Source organism: Netta rufina (assembly GCF_964035555.1).
Source record: "Netta rufina genome assembly, chromosome: 6".
Lineage (NCBI taxonomy): Eukaryota > Metazoa > Chordata > Aves > Anseriformes > Anatidae > Netta > Netta rufina.
In genome coordinates, this window is record NC_140129.1 from 13462300 (window position 1) to 13482484 (window position 20185).

The 20185-nt window shown below is 38.9% G+C and overlaps 1 protein-coding gene across 1 annotated transcript in view; it reads left to right on the plus strand.

The window, feature by feature from the left end:
• KLF7 (KLF transcription factor 7) overlaps nucleotides 1-553 on the plus strand; it is a 54596-nt gene extending 54043 nt beyond the window's left edge. The window contains exon 4 of the mRNA XM_084288843.1: nucleotides 316-553. Within this exon, the coding sequence (XP_084144969.1) occupies nucleotides 316-367 (52 nt within the window). The 3' untranslated portion in view covers nucleotides 368-553. The remainder of the gene's footprint in view (nucleotides 1-315) is intronic.
• Nucleotides 554-20185: the final 19632 nt, after the last annotated feature.

Genomic DNA, 20185 nt, shown 5'->3' on the forward strand with positions numbered 1-20185 from the left:
CATACACTGAATATTTGATTTTATCCTACAGGTGCATGGATGAGCACCCTTCCCTGAAGTTTCACTCAGTGAAAGAGGAGGAGGGAAAGGAACAGAGAAGGGAGAATAGTCTATTTAGTTGCTGAAAGCCAGGATAGTTGGCCATCAGTTCTATAGTGGTGAAGCACACAGGGTTTGGTGTTGATCCATCGATAATCTAAAGAATGTCACTGAACCTGGATAAGCATTTCCTCCTATACATAAAGAGGGAGGAGCAGGAACCTTGTTTTCCAAAATTCTGTATTTATTTAATTTCCCACTTGGTTTATTTTGCAGGTGTTTTTCCAGGTCTGATCACCTTGCCCTCCACATGAAGAGACACATCTAAATATCAGTCAGCTTGGCATGGAAGTCATCTGAGCTAAGTGTTGTGAGATGAAAGTGGAACTCGAGTAATAACATGCTGCCTTGCAGGAGAAGAGAACTTGATCACGTGTAATCCTCTGTACAGAGACCACACGCTCGCACTGTCATGCACCCAGTTATACTTCAATACATACATCGGTTCTTTATGCCTTGCCCCAGCTGGATGGGAGAAGATGCAGGCGAGGAAATGGTATAGAGGTGAAGTCAATGAGAAGAACAATTGCGTACAGTACTTTGTCTCTCTTGGATTTATTTCCTGGTTTTGCCAATGGAAGTCAAAGAAAATGGAGGAGGCTTCTCTGCAGGTGGACGGCAACAGGAGGGGCTTATTTAACTTGCTTCTCAATGCAACTCAATAGGAGAATAAGTCGTCTTGAAGTTGCATATTTGTAGCACTAACTTTCTTTTTAAATAGATGGGGGGAAAACAATGACCTAGAAAACCAAATCCCAGTTTGGTAGCCAAAATTAACCTCTTGGTTCGTTTGTTCTTTGTCTGAGGATTCCTAATGTTCAGTGCGTCAGACTTCTCACAGACACTTTGACCTGTCTTGGTTTTGGTTCTTCTTCCTAGAACTGAGCTATTGAGATCCTTTTAAGTCAATACCAGTGGCCTTAATGGCAGTAGACTGTGGAGTGACACTTGTGACACAAATATCTTCTCTTTGGCCTGAGTTTATGTAGACTTCATGGAGGACTATATTTTTGTTGGTTGTTTTTATTTTAATTTTTGTTTTGGCTATTGCACAACATATGCACTAGGGACTCTGGAAGCTGCTGCCATGATGGCTAAGTGGCCAAGGGATAAACCCTGAGAAACAGCACCTAATATCTCTGTAGGCCTCACCTTATTGCCATAGCTAGGACTTCTTGTTTATTTGTTGAATGAAAACTTTAAAAGCTTATTTGGAAGCTTAAACCTTCTTTTCTCTTTTCTCCACGAACAAGTGATCTTCAGAACTCCTTGTCTTCACCTGGATATCGGTCTGGGACTGGCCACACCACACAGGCATGACTACAGGATTCCTTCCACATCATGTGAGCACGTTAGCCACAACTCACAGTGACTTAGAGATGAATTTTGTTGCTTTTTCTTGCTGTTCTTCTAATAACCAATTTAAAACATTAGACTTTTGTTTGTGTAAAGAGCACCTGCAGACATTTTTATTTAAACCTGATGTTTTTTGAACATCTTACACTCAAAAAAAACCACAAGCCAAAAATCCTGCTCTAGTCTCTGAGTGGGAAATCGAGAACCTCTTCCAAGTACAAAGGCTTCATTCAGCATTAGCCTTTTAAAGAAATTATCAAAGTCCTCCTTTTCCACTCATCAAGTTGATACTGTAGCCCACTCCAATATGAAAAAACATAATGGTGTGAATGGTGAAGGAAGGGTTGGATTTCACATACAACAATGAGGCTTTTCCAAATGATTGCTCTAAAGTATTACTAACCTAGAGGTCCATTTTGGCCTGCTATGTGAACCACCAAGGAGAAGTGGAGGTCTCATGCTCACCCTTCAGTCCTATTGATAATTTGATTTCGTTGGGCTTAAAGTGGATTAAAGTCTACAATACAAAAGAAAAACAAACAAAGAAAAATGTATCCTACTATAACTTGCATTTGAAACTATTTGGCACTGGCCCTGACTCCAAAGACTGCATTTAGGACCATAAAAATGGCCTATGCAAGCAGGCAGGTGGTCATTAGGTTGTATATTTTGTATATTCTGGGACCATCCCTACAAGATGTGTCTAGAAACAAAATGGCGCATGGTCCACAAATGGTTGCTGCTCTTTTATACTGTATTAGCCAACTGCCCTTCTTTGACTGTTTTGACTCATTGACTGTTAAATATTTCCCTTAATTTATGTTTTGGGAGGTAAAACTGTACTCTTGGGGAAAAAAGAACAAACAAGAAACTCAATAGATGTTTATGAGCTGTCACCAGGATCCTTGGCACTTGAATTCTCAGCATTTTGCAACCTTTGGTTCCAGTGAGAGATTGAATTTACTCAAAAGATGCTGTTTTTCCTCACAGTTTTCACAAAACACTGTGACTGTCAACTGAACACTTTGGGGACAGGGGGTAAATACGATGTCTGGCCCATATGGCATGAAATATGGACCAAAATCTAACCATCTTTTAGGGGCAATGATGTAACATTCATGATAAGAAAGAGAGAGAGAGAGAGAGAGCAAGAGAGAGTGTGAAGAAAGAAAAGAAAAGAAAGACAGAGAGAAAGAAAGAAAATTGAGTCTATTCCAAAGATTTAAAACTAACCGTACTATATATACATATATATATATATTTTATATATATATATATATATACAAAAATTGCGGAGCACTGCTTGCTGACAATCTCGTATTTCTCTACTTCTGTGTTTGCATACTTCTATGGCCATTCCATCCAGCTGTTCCACTGGGACTGAGGGCCCTAGAATCCAATTTGTGTTGGAATATATAGAGCATCCTGCCAGATGTCTAATGGGAACTGAAACCTCAGCTGTGTGAAACTGTAGAGCATCCAGTCAGTGCATTAGATCAAAAAAAAAAAAAAAAAAAAAAAAAAGAATAAGAAAATCCTAGAATTTCATTAGTGTAGCATCCTAATGTATGTGCTCTCAAACTCACTGCTACAATACTCATTGGCTGTGAACCTGCATAAATATCCTCCTTTGACCTCTGGACACACCTGCCTTTAGATATGCTAACAGTAGTCTACAAAGAATAATTATTAAATGACAGTGTATGTACCAGTCTCTATTTAAAAGGGAAAAAAATTAAGCAAGACTGCTTCTTTTATTCCAGTTTTCATTTGTGGTCTTGTTGATGTCTTATTTAAATATGGCAGAACAAGGGCCCCATAGAAAGAAACATACTGAAATGTGTGATTATTTTGTTCTAGAGACAGGCCTATAGTTAAATCCTGGATTTGTATAGCCAAACATAGAGGAAAAGGGGATAAGAGCCTTAACTAGATTTCAGATTTCTCAGGCTCTTTTTGTTGCAGGTCTTGAACTCTGAAGCCAAATTCTGGGCTTTGGGACCATCGCTTCTGCTTGTAACAGGAGGTATTTTTCACCTGAATATGTTGTATACTCTGTCAATCTCTGCAGTTCAGTTTCTGGGTGCTCATATACAAGTGTCTTAGTCATTACTAAAATTTTGAACCATAGCTTGTATTTTGTAGATGGAGTCTCCATTTTGGAAAGGCCTAATTAGTGACACGTTCCAGGAGTCATTTTTTACAATTAAAAGTTTTGTTTCTTTGCAGATATTTCAAGCTGTGCACTTCAAACCTGAGCAATTCAGTATAGCTAGATCATTTTTGGGCCTGTGTCTCCTTGCTAAAGTTGTACAGACATCTTCTATTTATAAATTATGAATAGAAACAGGCTAATAAGGAAAGGCTAATCCTTTCTGTAAGGCGTCTTTGGAAGCAAAACCCTAAATGGATGATTTGGTAACAGTTGAGGACAAAATTATTGAGCTTTAGAAAGGAGAAGCTTAACATTGTTTCTTTCATGCTAGATTTATGTCTGTTTGCAAAACAGAAGCCACATTTTTCTGGCTTTTCTGAAGAAAGTCAGATGTGGTTTCCAAGGCCATGGAACTGTAGGATGAGAACAAACTGAGACAAATGTCCCACAAAATAGTATACATAAAGGAAACAACTAAATCAAATATCAATTTTTTTTTTTTTTTTTTTTTTTGTGAGTAGCTAAATAATGTTTTGGAGCAGTGTAGTCAATCATAGAATAATGCAGGTAGAAAGGGACTGTCCAGAGACTATCTCAGCCAACCTTCAACTAGAGCCGGTTGCTCAGGGCCATGTCCAGTTGATTTTTGAATACTGCCAAGGATGGAAATTCCACAGCCATTCTGTGCAAGCTGGTCCAATATTTGACTAAATTTGTGGTAAAAAAAAAAAAAAAGGACAAATCTGTATGTCAAGTAGGAATTTCCCATGTTCCAACTTGTGTTTGTTGGCTATTCCGCCGTGCACCACTGCAAAGAGTCTTCATCTTCTCCACACCTTCTCTTAGGCATTTGTAGGCAGCAATAAGATCTACCCTTACCTTTCTCTTCCTAAGAATTAACTGTGTCTCTTAGCCTCCCTTCATCCATCATGTGCTCCAGCCATCTGATCTCCTTGGTGGCTCTCTTCTAGACTTGCTCCAGTGTGTCAGTAATTTTCTTGTATGGGGAAGACCAAAATTGAACAGAATATCCCAAATCAAGATGTACTTTATATGTTACAGTGTTGAAAAATCATTTAGAAAGTACCAGTATCAAGATTTTTCTAGTAAGATTTTCTGAATGTATAAAATTATGCTTATGGAAATATGCTTTTTATACTGCCAGCTTGAGGCTTGGCAAGCAAAATTCTGCTTTTCTAACATAATCATCACTTTTTTACCTTAAACTAAAATAACGTATCACTCATACTATATCAAACGTGGAGACACATGATGTTGCATTTTAGTCACTTTTTAGAACAAAGCAACACTTCAGCGCATCTTTGTTCTGCAATTTTTTCCCCCTTAGGAGAAGAGCAACGTAAACCATCATGTATATTTTACAAAGAATAGTCTAACAGGAAAGGAGATTCCAGAGTAGAGTGTTTTTCATTATCTCAAACTTGCTCTCTTTCAATAGCCAGTTCTCAGTCTAGAAAATGATTTCACCTGAATAGTCTAGGCAAATAAACAAAAGAAAGCTTATTTCCAGGACTGAAATCCAGGATTTATTCAGTGTGTTGGACAAGGCCCTGAGCAGAGTGATCTAACTGAACTGTTTTTTAAGCTGAGGCTTGCATTAGGTGACCTCCACAGATACCTTCCAACATTATTTTTTCCTGTTTCTGTGATTCATATCAGAGCTCTGTCTGGTTAATTATGTGTACTGGTTCTACCCAGAGTGTAGAATGGGTCCGTAGGGTTACTCTCAAACTCTGATTCATCCATATCAAACGTTATAAGGTTTATTCATGAGCAAGATGTAGAGAGGAAAAAAATCTTGAAGAAGAAAAAAAAGCTTAGCAAAGCAGTTTGAAGGAATATCATACCATGAGATGTGTCACAGTTGCAGGAACCAAACAAATATTACAGAAACAAGTTTGCTAGCCTGGAAGACCCATGCAGTGTCTCAAAAATGGTTCCCGGTACCTGAAATCTTAGCCAACTTACATTTCTACAGAGGTGTTTTTTTTTTTTTTTTTTTCATTTGACTCAGATTTTTTGGAATTGGGTTTACTGCTTTTTTAAAATAGCACATTTTCACTTAATACCTGGAAAACACTGACTAAACACAGGTGGGGAAGAAGAACCTGAATGCAAGAAGATCCTCCAGTCCTTTGCTTTTGGAGCTATTTTACCTTCAGGAGTAAAAAGGATAATCACTAAGATGTATGGCTAAAATGGAATTGAACAATATGATGGTTGCAGTGATTGAATGTGTGTTATCTGTGACCTTTCAGTATTTATAGAATCAGGTTTTCTCCTTCATTTTTACCTGGCTGTAGACAACTTGGGCTTTTTAGCTGCCCCTAACACAAAGGTTGCTCTTCTTATTTAACATGCTTTGTTTATTTGTGTATAGAACAAGTCATATTTGGTGCTTTTGATGGAACTGATCAAAATCCAACATGCTTAAGGGTTTCCTTTTCTCTCACCTTCCTGGAATGTATGTCAAAATCTTTACATTTAAAAAACAAAAACAGAGGAAAACTTTGGACGTTATTTAATGTTACCAGGCCAGCACCCAGTGGATCAAGGGCTTTTATTCTTGATTTTAATTGGGACTTAGCAAATCCTTTCATTCCATCCAGACTGTTTTTAAGCTTTCATATTTCTGGGTTATGCATTCAACCCAACACTCTTTTGAAGTAGTTTTTGCTGATTTCAGATAGAATTGCACTTGCAAAGCTCCTCACATATGAAGAACAATGACCATGCTAGACTAACTCTATGGCTTTGACTTGAAAAAACGAAAATTATTTCTTCCCAAGATTCTACAACTACTCATTGATATGTCTTGCCTGTCACTCATTAGCATTAAACCTACACCTTCTTGAATGATCATTTCCAGATCAAGCTTGGATATTCTTCTTCCTTGTGTCACACTTGTGTCTTTTTTTATTAATAGTTTAGGGATGATTACTGCAGTCTTTCTCCTCACAGCTCTACATTGGCTTCAGTGGCAAGATTTAGCATAGCAAGAACTGGAGGGTCTGGCCCACCAGGTACTAAGGTCTCTCTCATAAAAGCTGAGACTTCTCCTCCCTTAGAGGAATAAGTCCAAGACATACTTGTACTATATAAGTTATATATATAATGATGTAGTTGTATATATAAATTATATACATTAAAATGTGGAGATAGGGGGGTAGGCTGCCTTTATCACCTCAAAAATAGGTTTCCCTACCTGAAAACTTTCAAATGCAGGTGTTATTTTCAAACAGGGTTTTATAGTTTTCCTTAATGCTTGTTAATGGCATTTTTGGTGTGATAATTCAAGTTGAAACTCTTCACAATTTTCAAAATGAAAGCTTTGATGATTTTTTTAAGTGCTTTGGTCCTAACTTCTATATACTGCCAGAAAAACAGGTTCTACACCGTTTCTCTGTGTGAGGGTGGAGGTGCAACCGTATACCGTATGCACTCACACAGAAGACAAAACTGAGCTACTGACTTACAGTGTGTAGTAACCAACCGTGCCTATTGCTTTGATTTAGGGAGGGCACTTACTGTTGCCACTGCATTTTAGGAATCATGTCAGCTTCTGTAGGAAAGTTTTCAACAGTCTGGGAAATACTTGTTGCTGTGTACTGTGAATGAGTAGGCTGCAAATTGGGGGTTGGGAGGGGAGGTGGGAAGGGAGGGGGATGAGGGCTTAGCATGTACACACTAAAAGTGAACTAGAATGGACAGAAAGGTGACAATTTTAGCCTTTATTGTTGGGCTCTCGGGGAAATAAAAAGCTAACATGCAGTCCCTGAAAGGCCTGATGGCTGAAGGGCTGATCTTTACTTTATATTTTGCAACATGCCTTTTTCCCATCCCTCTGTATTTTAAAACCCAGGCCTGTCAGATTCTGGAAGTAGATCAAAACACTGGTTTACACACTACTGTGTTACCAAGGCCATGTCTCTACCAGGGAAGTTGCCCTATGTTAAAATATCAGTCTAGTTAAAATCACTTTGTGGATGCACCTAGTATTTGTTCGCCTGGACTGTGTTTGCATTGGCATCCTATGCAGTTAAGATAAAGTGTAAGAAATGGTTCAACCAATTAAGATACCTCGACCAAAAGGTTCTTGCACCAATTTAAGTGTATGGTTTTGAAATCACTGCATATAAACCATGACAGCTTTTCTCTTAGAAACAAGGCCTTAGTTTAGCGTGTCTGCTCATCTGATTGGAAAAATAATAAAGCAGGCTGAGATTTATTTTTTTTTTTGTCTTGCTTTGCAAAATGTCCTGTTTTCTTTCTTATCCTTTAAAACCTTTCTTGCTCTCTACTTCATGTTAGATTTTTGTTTGGGGGATTTTTTTTAGCAACAACAACAACAAAAGGATGAATGCTCCCTATTAAAAAAAGAAAAAAAAAAGAAAAAAAAAAGAAAAAAACACACACAAACAACATTGCTTGAAGGACTTTCATTTTGCACTATAATTTTTCTTTTACCAGATGTGTCTGACAAGTGCATTTTGGAGATGCCCTCGGTCACGTTCTCTCAGGCCTACTCTGGTATTTCTAGTATATCACAGAAGTACCCAATCTTGTAGCCCTCAGTTCTGCCTTTTTTTGACATTTTATTTTTTTTAAGCTTTTTATATATATATATATAAATATATTACTTTGTCAGTTTTTTTGCTGTACAAAAAGTCTTAAGATTTAAAAATATTATTTGTATTATATGATGGTGGTATGTTAATGTTACAAAATTATTAATGAAGAAAAAATTTATTTTTGTTACTGGTCTGTTTCATAATTCTTTTTTAAATTGGTATATTGTAAGATATCTATGCAAAAATGTTATGTGACGCATTTTTATTTAAGAATGTAATATGTGTAATAAACAGTAGAATGTGTTTGGCCCGACAGTGTTTAGTGTGCCTTGTATATTATTTCTTTATGAAAACCTCCGTGAACAGCGAAGTCGCTTTTGAATATCAGTTAAGGCTATGGTTATGTAAAAACACATATTGGTATAAATAGATAGCTTATGCTTTAACTTAAGAGAATCACATTTTTGAATTTAAATAATATTTTTAAATGTATTTTGTAACAGTTCAAGTGTTGCTTATATTCATGCTGTAACACATGTTGCTTTTGGAAAAGATGCTCAAGAAAGAAATTCATATTCTTAAAAGCTGACCAGATTTCCATCTGGCTTGTAACATTGCTTCTGTTGGAGTCAGTGACTTTTGCTCTTCGTAAGCTAGCATTGGTTAAAGATTTTAGCCAGTATTATTTTTGTAAAAGATACAGAGAGCACTTGCATTGCATTTTCCATGCCTAGCTTTCAAAACATTTGTCAGTCAGTGGTCAAAACAGGACTAGACTTTGAGGCTCCTGAGCATTAGTGTGATGCTCTAGTCTGTGCATCACACAGTCTCACAGGAGCTGAGCGCAGTATTGTTCTCTTTCCCCTGCCTCAATCATTTAGTCTCTCTCTTTAATGTCTGCAAAATTGCAAGCACAATTGAATCCACCTGGATGCTCAAGTACTGAAAATGTGTTTAGGCAGTAAAGACAGTCATTCTGAGCACAATTACTTTGCAGTGTCATGCCATAAAATGAAACAACTGACTTTGTCAAGCCAGGCCTGTATCCATTTAGGTTTTTGCCATCTTGTTATCACACACAGCAGTGACCTAAATGGCACCATGTATGAACATCCTGTAAGGCTCATCTGATACAAACTCGCTAGCTTTTAGTTCTGTAGCAACATGCTCGACTTTCCCTGTTGGAAGACCTGCAAGGACTACTCATGGGAGACAGAAGGTAGGATTACCCTCCTGATACCTGCATCTAAAAGTCAGATTACCATTCTAACCTACTCATTTATACTCCCTCTGTAGCTAATGAAGAAAGAGAGAGAGAGACATCCAGAGGTGACTAACTCCAGGTGATGAGTTGAATGCAAAAGGAGATGAAGTTACATCAGGCGTTACTGAAAAAATACACGGTAAGTTGGAAGACAAAAGTTCCAGTGATGCACATAGCTGCTCTGGTCACTCAGGTCATGCCAGATGTTTGACAATGGACTTAATTTGTAGTGTTGGGGTGTATGTTACAAACAGCTCTTGAGCACTGGAAAAGAACTTGTCTTAGGCTAAAATTTTTGGCTGGTGTTCTAAATGGTCAAAACTTCACAGTGCTCTAGCAGCTTTACTACAGCAGGAGTATCTTGATGTCACTCAAGGCGTGAGGGACTGAGGCAGTCAGTTGTCATACAGTTTCTTAAAAGTGTCTTTATTGTACATGGATTTGTACAATGAAGGTATGTCTGGAATTATATACAATATAGAATTCCCCCTGGAAATAAAATTTTGGTTTAAATGTATTTATTTATTTATTTATTTTTCTATAAAGACAAGGTTTGGTTGCTTCACTTCCTCTCTTCCTTGAAAACCTCTGGAAGCTTTTTGCATGTCACCTACCTTGAGTTTTCTGATGGTTAATTGTCTATATGTCTAGCCTAAGATAATTCTAATGTAAATTAGTCCTCTGCTTTCCACATATGAGAGGTACTTCCAGAGAAATCTGGAACAACCTTTATGAAGAAAACTTTGGAGTAGCAGTGCTGGTTCTTTGGTCTGTTTTCAACTACCTTGAATTGGAGAGAGGATTATCAATTACAGATGACCATACAAACAATCTGTTTTCTTGGAACTTTCAGAAAATCCAGTGCTTTACTATCATGCACTTCCTCTCAGAATATGCAAGAACAGCTTTCAAACACTTCCCTAGGTTAGAGGCCAGGAAAAAGAGATACCATGAAAGAGAAATTTCCCTCTGAAATTGTTCAGGCAGCAGACAATCACACACCTTAGGCTACTCTCACTGTTGGGGAATGGAGTTCTCTAAGGAAAGAAAAGAAGAATTAGTTACTTCCAGGGTTAGACTGCAAATCAGCATCTTGTTGGACACATCTGTGCAAAATTTGCACAATTTTGCATGACTTTGCAGACAGTTCCTCTCCTTCAGATGCACCTCAGCTGAAGCAGAGAGGAGCAGCAAGCACAGGGACGAGGAGTCCTTACTCCATTCTCAGGCTGAAGGAGGCGGAGTGAGCTTAGCATTTTCTAGGCAGGAATCTGCAATATGTAGTTATCTGGCAGGCAGCTTATTCTAACAGATTCATTAGTTTTCTCAAGCGTCTTCTTTTCCAAGCTATCTCAGGAAAAACATGAGGGAGCTATAAAAAAGAAAATGCTTCCTATATTACAAGTGTAGATTTTCTTTTTGCTTGTATGTTTAGTTTTTGCCTTTTACCTCACATTTTCCTGGAGAGAGTAAATAATGAAAGAAAAATTGAGAGTTAATGAAAGTGAGGTGTGCCACCCGAATTATGTGATCTTAGTGCTGAATTTCCCCCGGAATTTTTCTGAGGTACAAACAGAGCAAAAGCATCTCAAACCTGTGGAAGGGGATAGGCATGCCTCAAATACAACTTGAATTCCCCAAATAATACCTAGTGTTGACCGGAAGCCAGCATCACAACACAGGCAAATATGTTCTGATTCGAAGCTCCTATCTAGTATTTCTCATTTTTTGAGGTACTCAGAACGTAACCTTGACTTGAGTGTCCAGTCTAACTGGTGTTAGCAAACCTAGGAAAAGTACTAATCCCATAAGTAAAGACAGGTATGATTGAGTGATAACATTTAAACAGTATTTTTTGATTTTCAGGAAGGATCTTTGAAAACGGGAACTTTTGTATCCTTCAGCGAAAGCCTCTTAGCCTTTTGGATAACAATACAAGTTCCTAAAATTCAGAGATGAGAACCTTGGTCTTCTGAGGTGAATATTTTAATCCCTAAAATATGCATTTCTTTCTATCTCCTTTCCTGTGACTCAGAAATACTGTGGCTGGCTGATGGTGCAGAAAGAGCTGCTACAACTAAGGTAATTTAGAAGAGGAAGGATGGAACAGATCCATAATCAGAACACTGCCTAACGCTCCGGGAAATAGTCTAAATACAGTTCATGAGCTGTGGCGGAGAATGGAAGGTTTCAGTTACAGATCTTTATTTCCACATAGAATCAGGCGATTTCCTTCCCTGTCCACAAGCAATGAGAGGGATTTTTGTGTTCCTGCATGACACCAGCCCTGCAGCCCGTGACAGAGGAGGCAAAATGCTTCTCCTCACCCCCAGCTAACACTGGGAACAGCAGTGTGCCGCGAGGGCCGGGCATGGCTGAGGCAGGCACACCTCAGGCCGCCATAGTGCTGAGGCGCTGAGGAGACACACAGGGCCCCTCAAAATGGCGCCTCTCCCCTCAGGTCTCCCCACAGCGGCCAGCCCGTTCTCTGGTGAGCCACCCCGCTCAGGAGCCTTGTTGGGGCACACTGTCGGGCTGTGAAGGAGCAGGACAGTTGGGTCTGTCCCTGAGCAACGTTGGTGAAACGGCAGCAGCTCTAATGTTGAGAGGAAGTGCAGGAGGATATGTGCTCCGCCCTGTCAGGTGGGTCTTCGCGCTACACACGGGAGCCCTGCTGTCCTCTCCCCACACAGCAATTCTGTCATCCCCTTCTGTGCTGGCCAGGCTTTCTGCTGATAGTTACCAAACAACTATAAAAGTACTGCCATTTGAAATATGCTTCGTGGTGGGGATTGCTGTTAACCCCTTGCCTGCTTTTCTCTCAGCATTTCTGATGCTGGGCACCTGCCCCTTCAGGCCACTGCACCAATAAAAAAAAATCCACCTAGGCATGTCCATATCATGTTTTTACTTATAAACACAACAAGGCCATATCCCAGTTACCCATATTGTTGAATTCCTGGTATGGCCCCACCAGAGCACCCTAAAACCACCTGGGTATGGCTGAGGGCTATCTTTGAGCCTGAAGTCAGTCAGGCCATGGGCACTATTTGGGAGATCATGTGGAGAAAAGTACAAGATTTCAGACATAAAAGATGCTGAGAGCATTTATTTGTTCATATGAACACCACCAGTACTCCCATAACGCATCATTCCCCCAGCAGGTGCTGTTGGGCTCTTTTAGTGACTGCAGCTGTCTGTGAGGAGAGCAGGACAAGTGCCTGGGGAGCTGTTACTGTGATCAGGTGTTGCCCGAAAGTAATTTATCTGGGAGGGGAGGAAGTGGCTGTGCTGTTCTCCAAACATAGTCTCTGGCAGCTGGGCTTTTCTGGCTTGATGCCTCAAATGTCCACTGTGGCACAGAAGCTGCAAGATGGAGCCCGTGCTAGCAGTGGCTGCAGCATGGGCTCCACCAGGCTGGGCAGGCCTCCTTTACCTGCTGCTGTGCGTGCCTGGTGGTACCAGGCAGCAGGAGATCAGTGCACGCTCCAGGAGGAAGCCGGACCACCACTCTGGGTAGGTGTGTGAAATATCCATGAAGTGAGAAATGTTGTTGAGCCCCTGAGCAACAACAAAACAGTCCGCGTGCAGTTGCTGCTTGACAAGGAGGTCAGTTTTTTCTTTGATGTTAGTGGGAATTACGTTTTGCACATACAAAGGAGAGAACAATTCATATGAATGTTTCTGATTCCTAATGAATCAGAAATTATTGGCAGTGAACCTTTGTGTCAGAGGAGTTTTGGCCATTCGTCTCTTGCTCCTCAAAGGGCTGCTTTTCCATACAGGGAAGGACTTGCGTGGAAGTGGCTTGAACTGATGAAAAGTTAACAATCTGGGAGAAAATCACCGGTATGTTTGTGTCAATTTAATATACAAATATACATTCAGATCTACCTTTGCTTTCTCATTTGGAAACAGGTAAATAATACTATAAACTCCTTGTCAGGATGACTGTGTGGATCAAACATTTTGAGAGGGCTGCGTAACTGCTGAAAATACTTACTTGATAGTAAGCAGATCTTGTATGCTGTATTGCTGAATCTGAATTGTCACGAGAGGAAAAGGTGTAATTTTTCTATAAAAGATTCTGAGACCAGTGCTAATATGCTGTGATGTGCTTAGGAAAAAAGAAGATACTTATGGAAGGGGTTGTATGCTCTACATCCTTTGGAGTGCATAAGAACATCAGAGTGTACTCAAGTCTCTTCCATTCTTGGAACATTGTAGGTTTCAGGAATTAAAGTTCAAAGCCTATAGATATATAGGAAAGGAGAAAGAAAACTAGTGTGTTTAGGTAGCAGTTTCTCAATCTGATGATTTTGGAAAGAGAGATCATTTCCAAAAAGAGGAAGAAATTCAGTTCTAATGTATTCGAGCAGATAGATTTGTATGGGTTACTCTTCAGGGAAGAAAAAAAAAATCCTTTTCTGAAAACTTATTCTTAGCCTGGTATTTGCTTAGTAGTTTAGCTTGTCTTTAGACCAGGCTTGCGACTTAAATAGAGTTTAGACTGCAACCTCAGCTCTCAATCCTCTGTACAGAGATCTTACAGATTTATGCCACACCTTTTTATTTTGTCATAAAATAGATTTAAAAAAAAAAAAAAACTAACAAAAACATTTAAAGACAGACAGTCTAACTGTAATATTTCTGTCAGCATCCATTCTTTTGTCCTTTGGTTCTGCTCTTCCATGTGGTTCTGATTTTGATAAGAACAGGAGGCAAATGGAGAGAGACATGTTTTCCAGTCCATGCCTCAGCATTAATAATGTAACAAATTAAGAATCTCCTCTAAGGGCTGTTCCATTATGATGACAGCCCAATGTGCCGTATTTCCTACAAAACTTTGGTTTATGACTAATACTCTGGTCAGATGCTACACGTACGCTCATGTCCAAATGACATTAACAGTGGATATGTATTCCAAGCTTAGTCTTTTTCTTTCTTCACATAGTCTTTTTCTTTCTGTTTCTTCTTAGAACATACATACCTCTGTGTGTGTGTGTGTATATATATATATATATATATATATCACTCCAACTAAAGGATTTCTTTTTTCTCATCTCGTGGGTCACTAACAGACACACACGCCCTATCAAGCTGTGTGAAATCTTTCCAGCAAGACCTAAAAACATGTGATATCCTCTTGGATTCATGTTTCATGTGGAATCTCAAGCTGAGAGAGGCCTCGGGGCAGAGTGCGAACTGACAGGGGGATGGTGAGGCAGTCGGGATTGTGTAGGCGTGCGGAACTGAGGAACCAGGGCGGCTCAATATGTTTTTAATGAAACTAATAAATACAGCCATTGAGTGAATAGAGCTGATTGACACGGGGAGTTCCCAGTTCCCCCTTCCATCTGCAGCCTTTTCAGTAGCAGAATGGAGTAAAGAAATTTAAAATGAAACTGGCACATGTATTTTCAAAGAAATGCTATACAAAATTGCTAGCAAAATAATGGATAAGAGGAAAAAATGTTCTTTTTCTACAAAAAGCGTAACAGGGTTTTTGATGTTCTTTCCACAGAAAAGAATCAAACCCTCTCTCACTGTTTCCTCTGAGCCAATGGAAAGATCAGTAATGGAATAGCTGAAAAAAAAAATTAAAAGTTTAAATTGTTTTTCATTATCATTTTTGTGACGGGAAAAAAATTGCTAGGAAAAAATCAGTTGTCTCACTGCTTTAAGAAAAAAAAAAAATAGAAGTGAGCTTTGAAATGTCTTGATGATAAAGAGAGAGCATTTCCAAGGGAAAATACAGCCCAGATCTAATTACAGAAAGGAGTTTGCGGCCACACAGCTCTGACCTCATCACATCCATGCCGTGCAGGACCAGGCAGTGCATTGTCTAGCACTGGGTCAGAGTCAAGTCTAGGTAAAAGAGTGCCTACATTTCCACGTGCCTGCTTTTCCCCCCCCCCCCCCCCCCCCCCCCCACATCAGCAAGTACAGCCAGTATAACAGTGACTGTAGTTCCAAAAGATGGGAACGGGGGTGATGGATGACCTTGAACATAACTGAACTGAAGTCAACGTGGTATATTTTGAGGTAGGGAGTGAGGCAGAGGAGTTGTTTAAAAATAGGTAGGTGGATGGCTAAAAATAACTGCTATCAATGTGTGCCACAAGCTTAAAAATAATAACAGGTGAAAGCATATTAAAATGTGGAAAGGGGACATTTTCTTCTAAAAAACACAAAATCCGATGGAGACTAGTCAACAAGCCACAAAACTGCGAGTAGGGATACTCATAGCCTTAGTCTCAGCAGGGAGTTATTGTTTTTTTTTTTTTTTTTTTTTCCTTAGTAACTCACAGTGATCACAGACGGCATACAGTAGATTTTAAAGACTAGATTATCTAATGCCTGCTTCTGTGCCTTCCCACCTCACGCCCTAACATTACACTGAAATGTTTTCAAAGAAATTATTCTTCCTGCTGTTCCCTTTTATAACTCCCTCCCTCAAAACTGTTGTTATGGTAACAGTTTGGCTGTTTTCTTGCTGCTGTGTATATATGCAGAAGATTCCCACACTATTGCCCAGATGATAGCCTAAAATCCCTCAAAGTGTCCCTGAGCTGCTTAACCTTATACCTTGCACATGCAGAAATCAAGGAATCTAATTAAAACTGCAAGGGGGAGAGGGGAGGAACAGACACTACTCCTTAGATGTTTGACTTAAACGTATGCACAAATCTTTATAGGGACAGAGCCTCCAAATCCCACACAAAAGTCAAAACACTTATATATTCATACATAAAACGGAAAGGTTATTTATATTTGAGAAATAAATTTGCCAGAGCCTGATTTGCAATGGCTAATATTCTTATTCTATAACCAAATTAGTCTTGCTGGCGCTGTCCGAATCCCACAAATACCTAAATTAAACTAAAGTAATTTAAAACAGATTTTTTTGTAACTCTCACTTCTGAATCGGGGACCTAAGTTGCATGGTGTGATATGCCAAGTGGGCAGCAGAGATGAATTCTGACAAGTCAAGTACAAATGTATAATCCAGGGTCACGCTCACTAGTATCAATGTAAGTTTTGTCTTAACTGGATCAGAGCCCCTCTGGGCAAGTATGTTGAGACTGCTTGTTACTGGCAGAGTATTTTTTAAAAGTACAGAAAGAGGAGTCAAGGAGAACAGAAATCTTACTAGTCCCCCAAAATAATTAATTAAGCACACCCTCCCGCTTGTTTCCTTTGTTCTAGGAAACCTTCTTTTCAATTAGGCAGTTTTAATCAGATAAGTGTTTTTTGCAGATACAGGCAGTTTGTACACTGGATGTTTCAAGTTTGGCTATCAAGTGATCTTCAGGATTTATGCCTCCTAGGGATTATCAAGCTGTGAATTTTGTGATAGAACAAACTCTTGTAAGTAATATGTATAAGCACATGAGATTATCTTTTAGAAAATGATTAAACAAGTATTTCAAATGAAATGTATTCAGTCTTGCGATTCTGCAATCTTGATATTCTGCAGATCACATTTCTAGAACTGTGTTTCCCGGAGCTCAGATCCAAACTCACTGCTTCTGCCAACCCTAAGGCTTGGTCACGTTTCTGTGAAAATCAGAATCATTGCATTGGTTTCACAGACAACACGTGCAGACTCTAAATGTCTGATTGAAATGTATGACCTCTTTATTTATGTATTTTTAAACTATTGGCAACATTTTTCCAAATTCCCAATATATGGGAACGTACTTTATGGTGGTCACAAGCAGACAAAATTAGATAATTTTCAAAAGATGCCCTGGAGACTTAGGAAAGAAAGTTTTACATGCCAGTTTTATTTCTTCTTCCTTTTGTTTTGTTTTATTTGTTATTTGTGAAGTAGTTCATTTATAGAAGACAAAGATCAATGAAAATGCCAGGCTCAATGTTACGTATATTTTGTCCTCAGGCTTCCAAAGAAATTGAAATGAATCTAAAGAACAAATTCCTGTTAAAACTTTGGGAATGTTTTGCTATTTTTATAACCTACATGTATTCCCCTACCTTATTTAAATAAGCCGTCTCCTTTAACACCCACCATGTTTAGGAAAGACAAAAACTTTGCAAAGATTTATTATACATGATAGGGGAAAAAAAAAAAAGTAGTGGGAAGAGGGGGAAAAATTAGGAAATAAAGCAAGAAGGAAAAAAGAAGAAAGAAAGAAAAAGAAAACAGAATTAAAGAAAGCATTCATCTGTAGAGCTGCAGAAGAGAAGAACTAGCCTCCAGTTCAGGAAAGACTTCCTTTTCTCAAAGAGGTGATTAATCAAGTGCTTGAAGTTAAGCACACACTTATGTGCCATGCAAAATTAGGATATAGGAGGAAATTACGTGCTGAGTGGAACATCCTGATTTTATTTCCTAAAATGTCTTCTTTTCTTTAAGATCTTGTCTGTTTTGTCTGACAGGAAAATTGATAATCACAGGACAAAATCGATCTAGGCTCTGGAGCAACTGATTGGCAGCAGGTCAGCTGAGGCATATCCTGCACTGGGGACTAATTGGTGGAATTCTGCAGTTAAGGAATATGCTGGGGAAGACTGTGAGACCCAGCATTTGTATTGCGGATTTTATTAGCACAGGGATAGAAACTAGGAACAGATCCTCATTCTTTGCATTCATCCTCAATTGCAAGTATCTGGGTGCTAGAAAAAAAAAAAAAAAAGGAGAGATTCTTATTTATATTCTGGTAGCTTTGTATAGCTTTGTGTAAAAGTGCTTTCATGTTAGAATTGAGGAAAAAAAATGCACTGAATTATAAGGTGGTAGAAATAGCTCTTCTGCAAATGTGAATCTGTCCTCAAATAGAATAGCATTATTAAAAAATAAAGGGGTGAGAGAAGTTTAAGTTCAGGCATGTAATTGCTTTGCAGACATTCATCGTTCAAAAATAGTAGGAAAAAAAATTTAGGCGGAAAAGATGATGTGATACACTAAAACGTTTACCCCCAGGTAAATCAGGAGTAGTTCTCCTTGAGATTGGTGTAAAGTGAGCTTAGAGCAAGATAGGATTCTGAGATAACATTTGCTCAAGTTACCTCTCTTATTATTGGAAGGATTGTCAGCCTCAGCCAGGTCTATTTGGAGCTGCAGTGCAAGAGGATAAAGGCTGAAAGGGAGAATGCTTCAGAACTAATTAACAAGTTACCAGCTGAGTGGCTCTCATTATTTTGAAATGTAAATGCTGTTGTTGATTAAATGTGGACCATTAGCTCTGCTCTGTGATAGAGGAAGTTTCATCAGAAGTGAAAAAAGAGGAAGTAAGGTGCTTTGTGTTGTTGTGATTGGCCATTGAAATCGCTGATCCACTGGGGAATGTCACAGGAATGTACAGACAGCTGAAAACATGAGCTTTTAGACTTGAATTTATACTCTGCAACTGAAACTATGAGACTGTAATTCTCTTCAGATTATGCAGAAAGGGAAAACATGACTTATACTGACCAGCAGTTCCCAAACAATCAGCGTAATGTCAAGACAAATTCCTATTCAGCAGGATATTGGTAATGGTTCATACATGTGAGTTCTAGTGCTGAACAGACTAAAGTTTCTTCTCAGATCGTTTCCATAGATTTTTATCTACTCCAGATGCCTGAAGTTGCTATTTGTGAAATTAAATTTTGCATGTGTGAAAAGACATGCACAGTGTATTTATACACCTTCCCAATTGGCTTGCACAAGAATAATCGTCTACTTTAAACAACCGTTGAAGGGCACTATTTTTTGTATATAGAAGGCCAAATTCTATGTTTTTCCTTCATCCTGTTCTATAACCAGGATAGAAGTTAGCAAAAAAAAAAAAAAAAAAAAAAAAACATGGCTAACAATGCTGTCCTTTCAAAACTCCTGGTTGTGTGGTGTGGATTTCTAGTTCTGAAATACATGGTCAACCTCTTCTTGACCCGTGTCAGGGAGCCAAGGCCATTCTTTTGGATTTTGCAATCCACTTTTCTTGTCTGCTTCCCAAGTGCAGCAGGGAACTCTCCAGGCATTTCATTACCATCAATTCCAGTGATCTTCTCTCTACCTCAGGACAGTATTCTTGTGAGTAGTTACCTACATAGTGAATGACCAGAGGACCAATAAGATGTTCTGAAGTGTTATTCCACAGCTATGCACCTCAGCCACCCTGCCAAGTGCATCATACTCTGTGTACTATGACTTTCATGTAAATATCAAGTAGTACTTTTCATAAAATTTGTGGTGAGGGCTTTGGATAAGTTGGCCAAACTTGCAATTATGGAGTTATTTCGAACTCAGCTATGCTGATTATTGCCCAAGCTCTTGGACCACAGAGAAGATCTTTATGCTATTTAAAAAGACACACCCCTGGAAGAACTGGAAAGCCTCATTAAATATTGGCTAGGGCAGAAAATTATTTCTCCCTCTAATTTAGCAAGAAACTATTGTGTACTTTTCTCCTCATTTTGTCCAGGTAAACAGTTGAGTTTTATTTCACCCATTCAAGAAATAGAGCATTCACCCCTAACATAAAAACATAGGTTTGTATCACAGTAGCATCAAGAAGCACTAATTAGGAGCAGGATCCCTGCTATGCCAGGTGATGCACAAACTTCTGAATGAAAGTCTGTGATGTTGGCTTCTAGTTAAAGATAAAACATCAGCAACTGGGGTAGAAGGAGATTTAGGGGAATGCTTCATTACAGAGACCAGGTATGCAAATGTAAAATGGGTGATAATTTTGAATTCTCAACCTTTCCAAA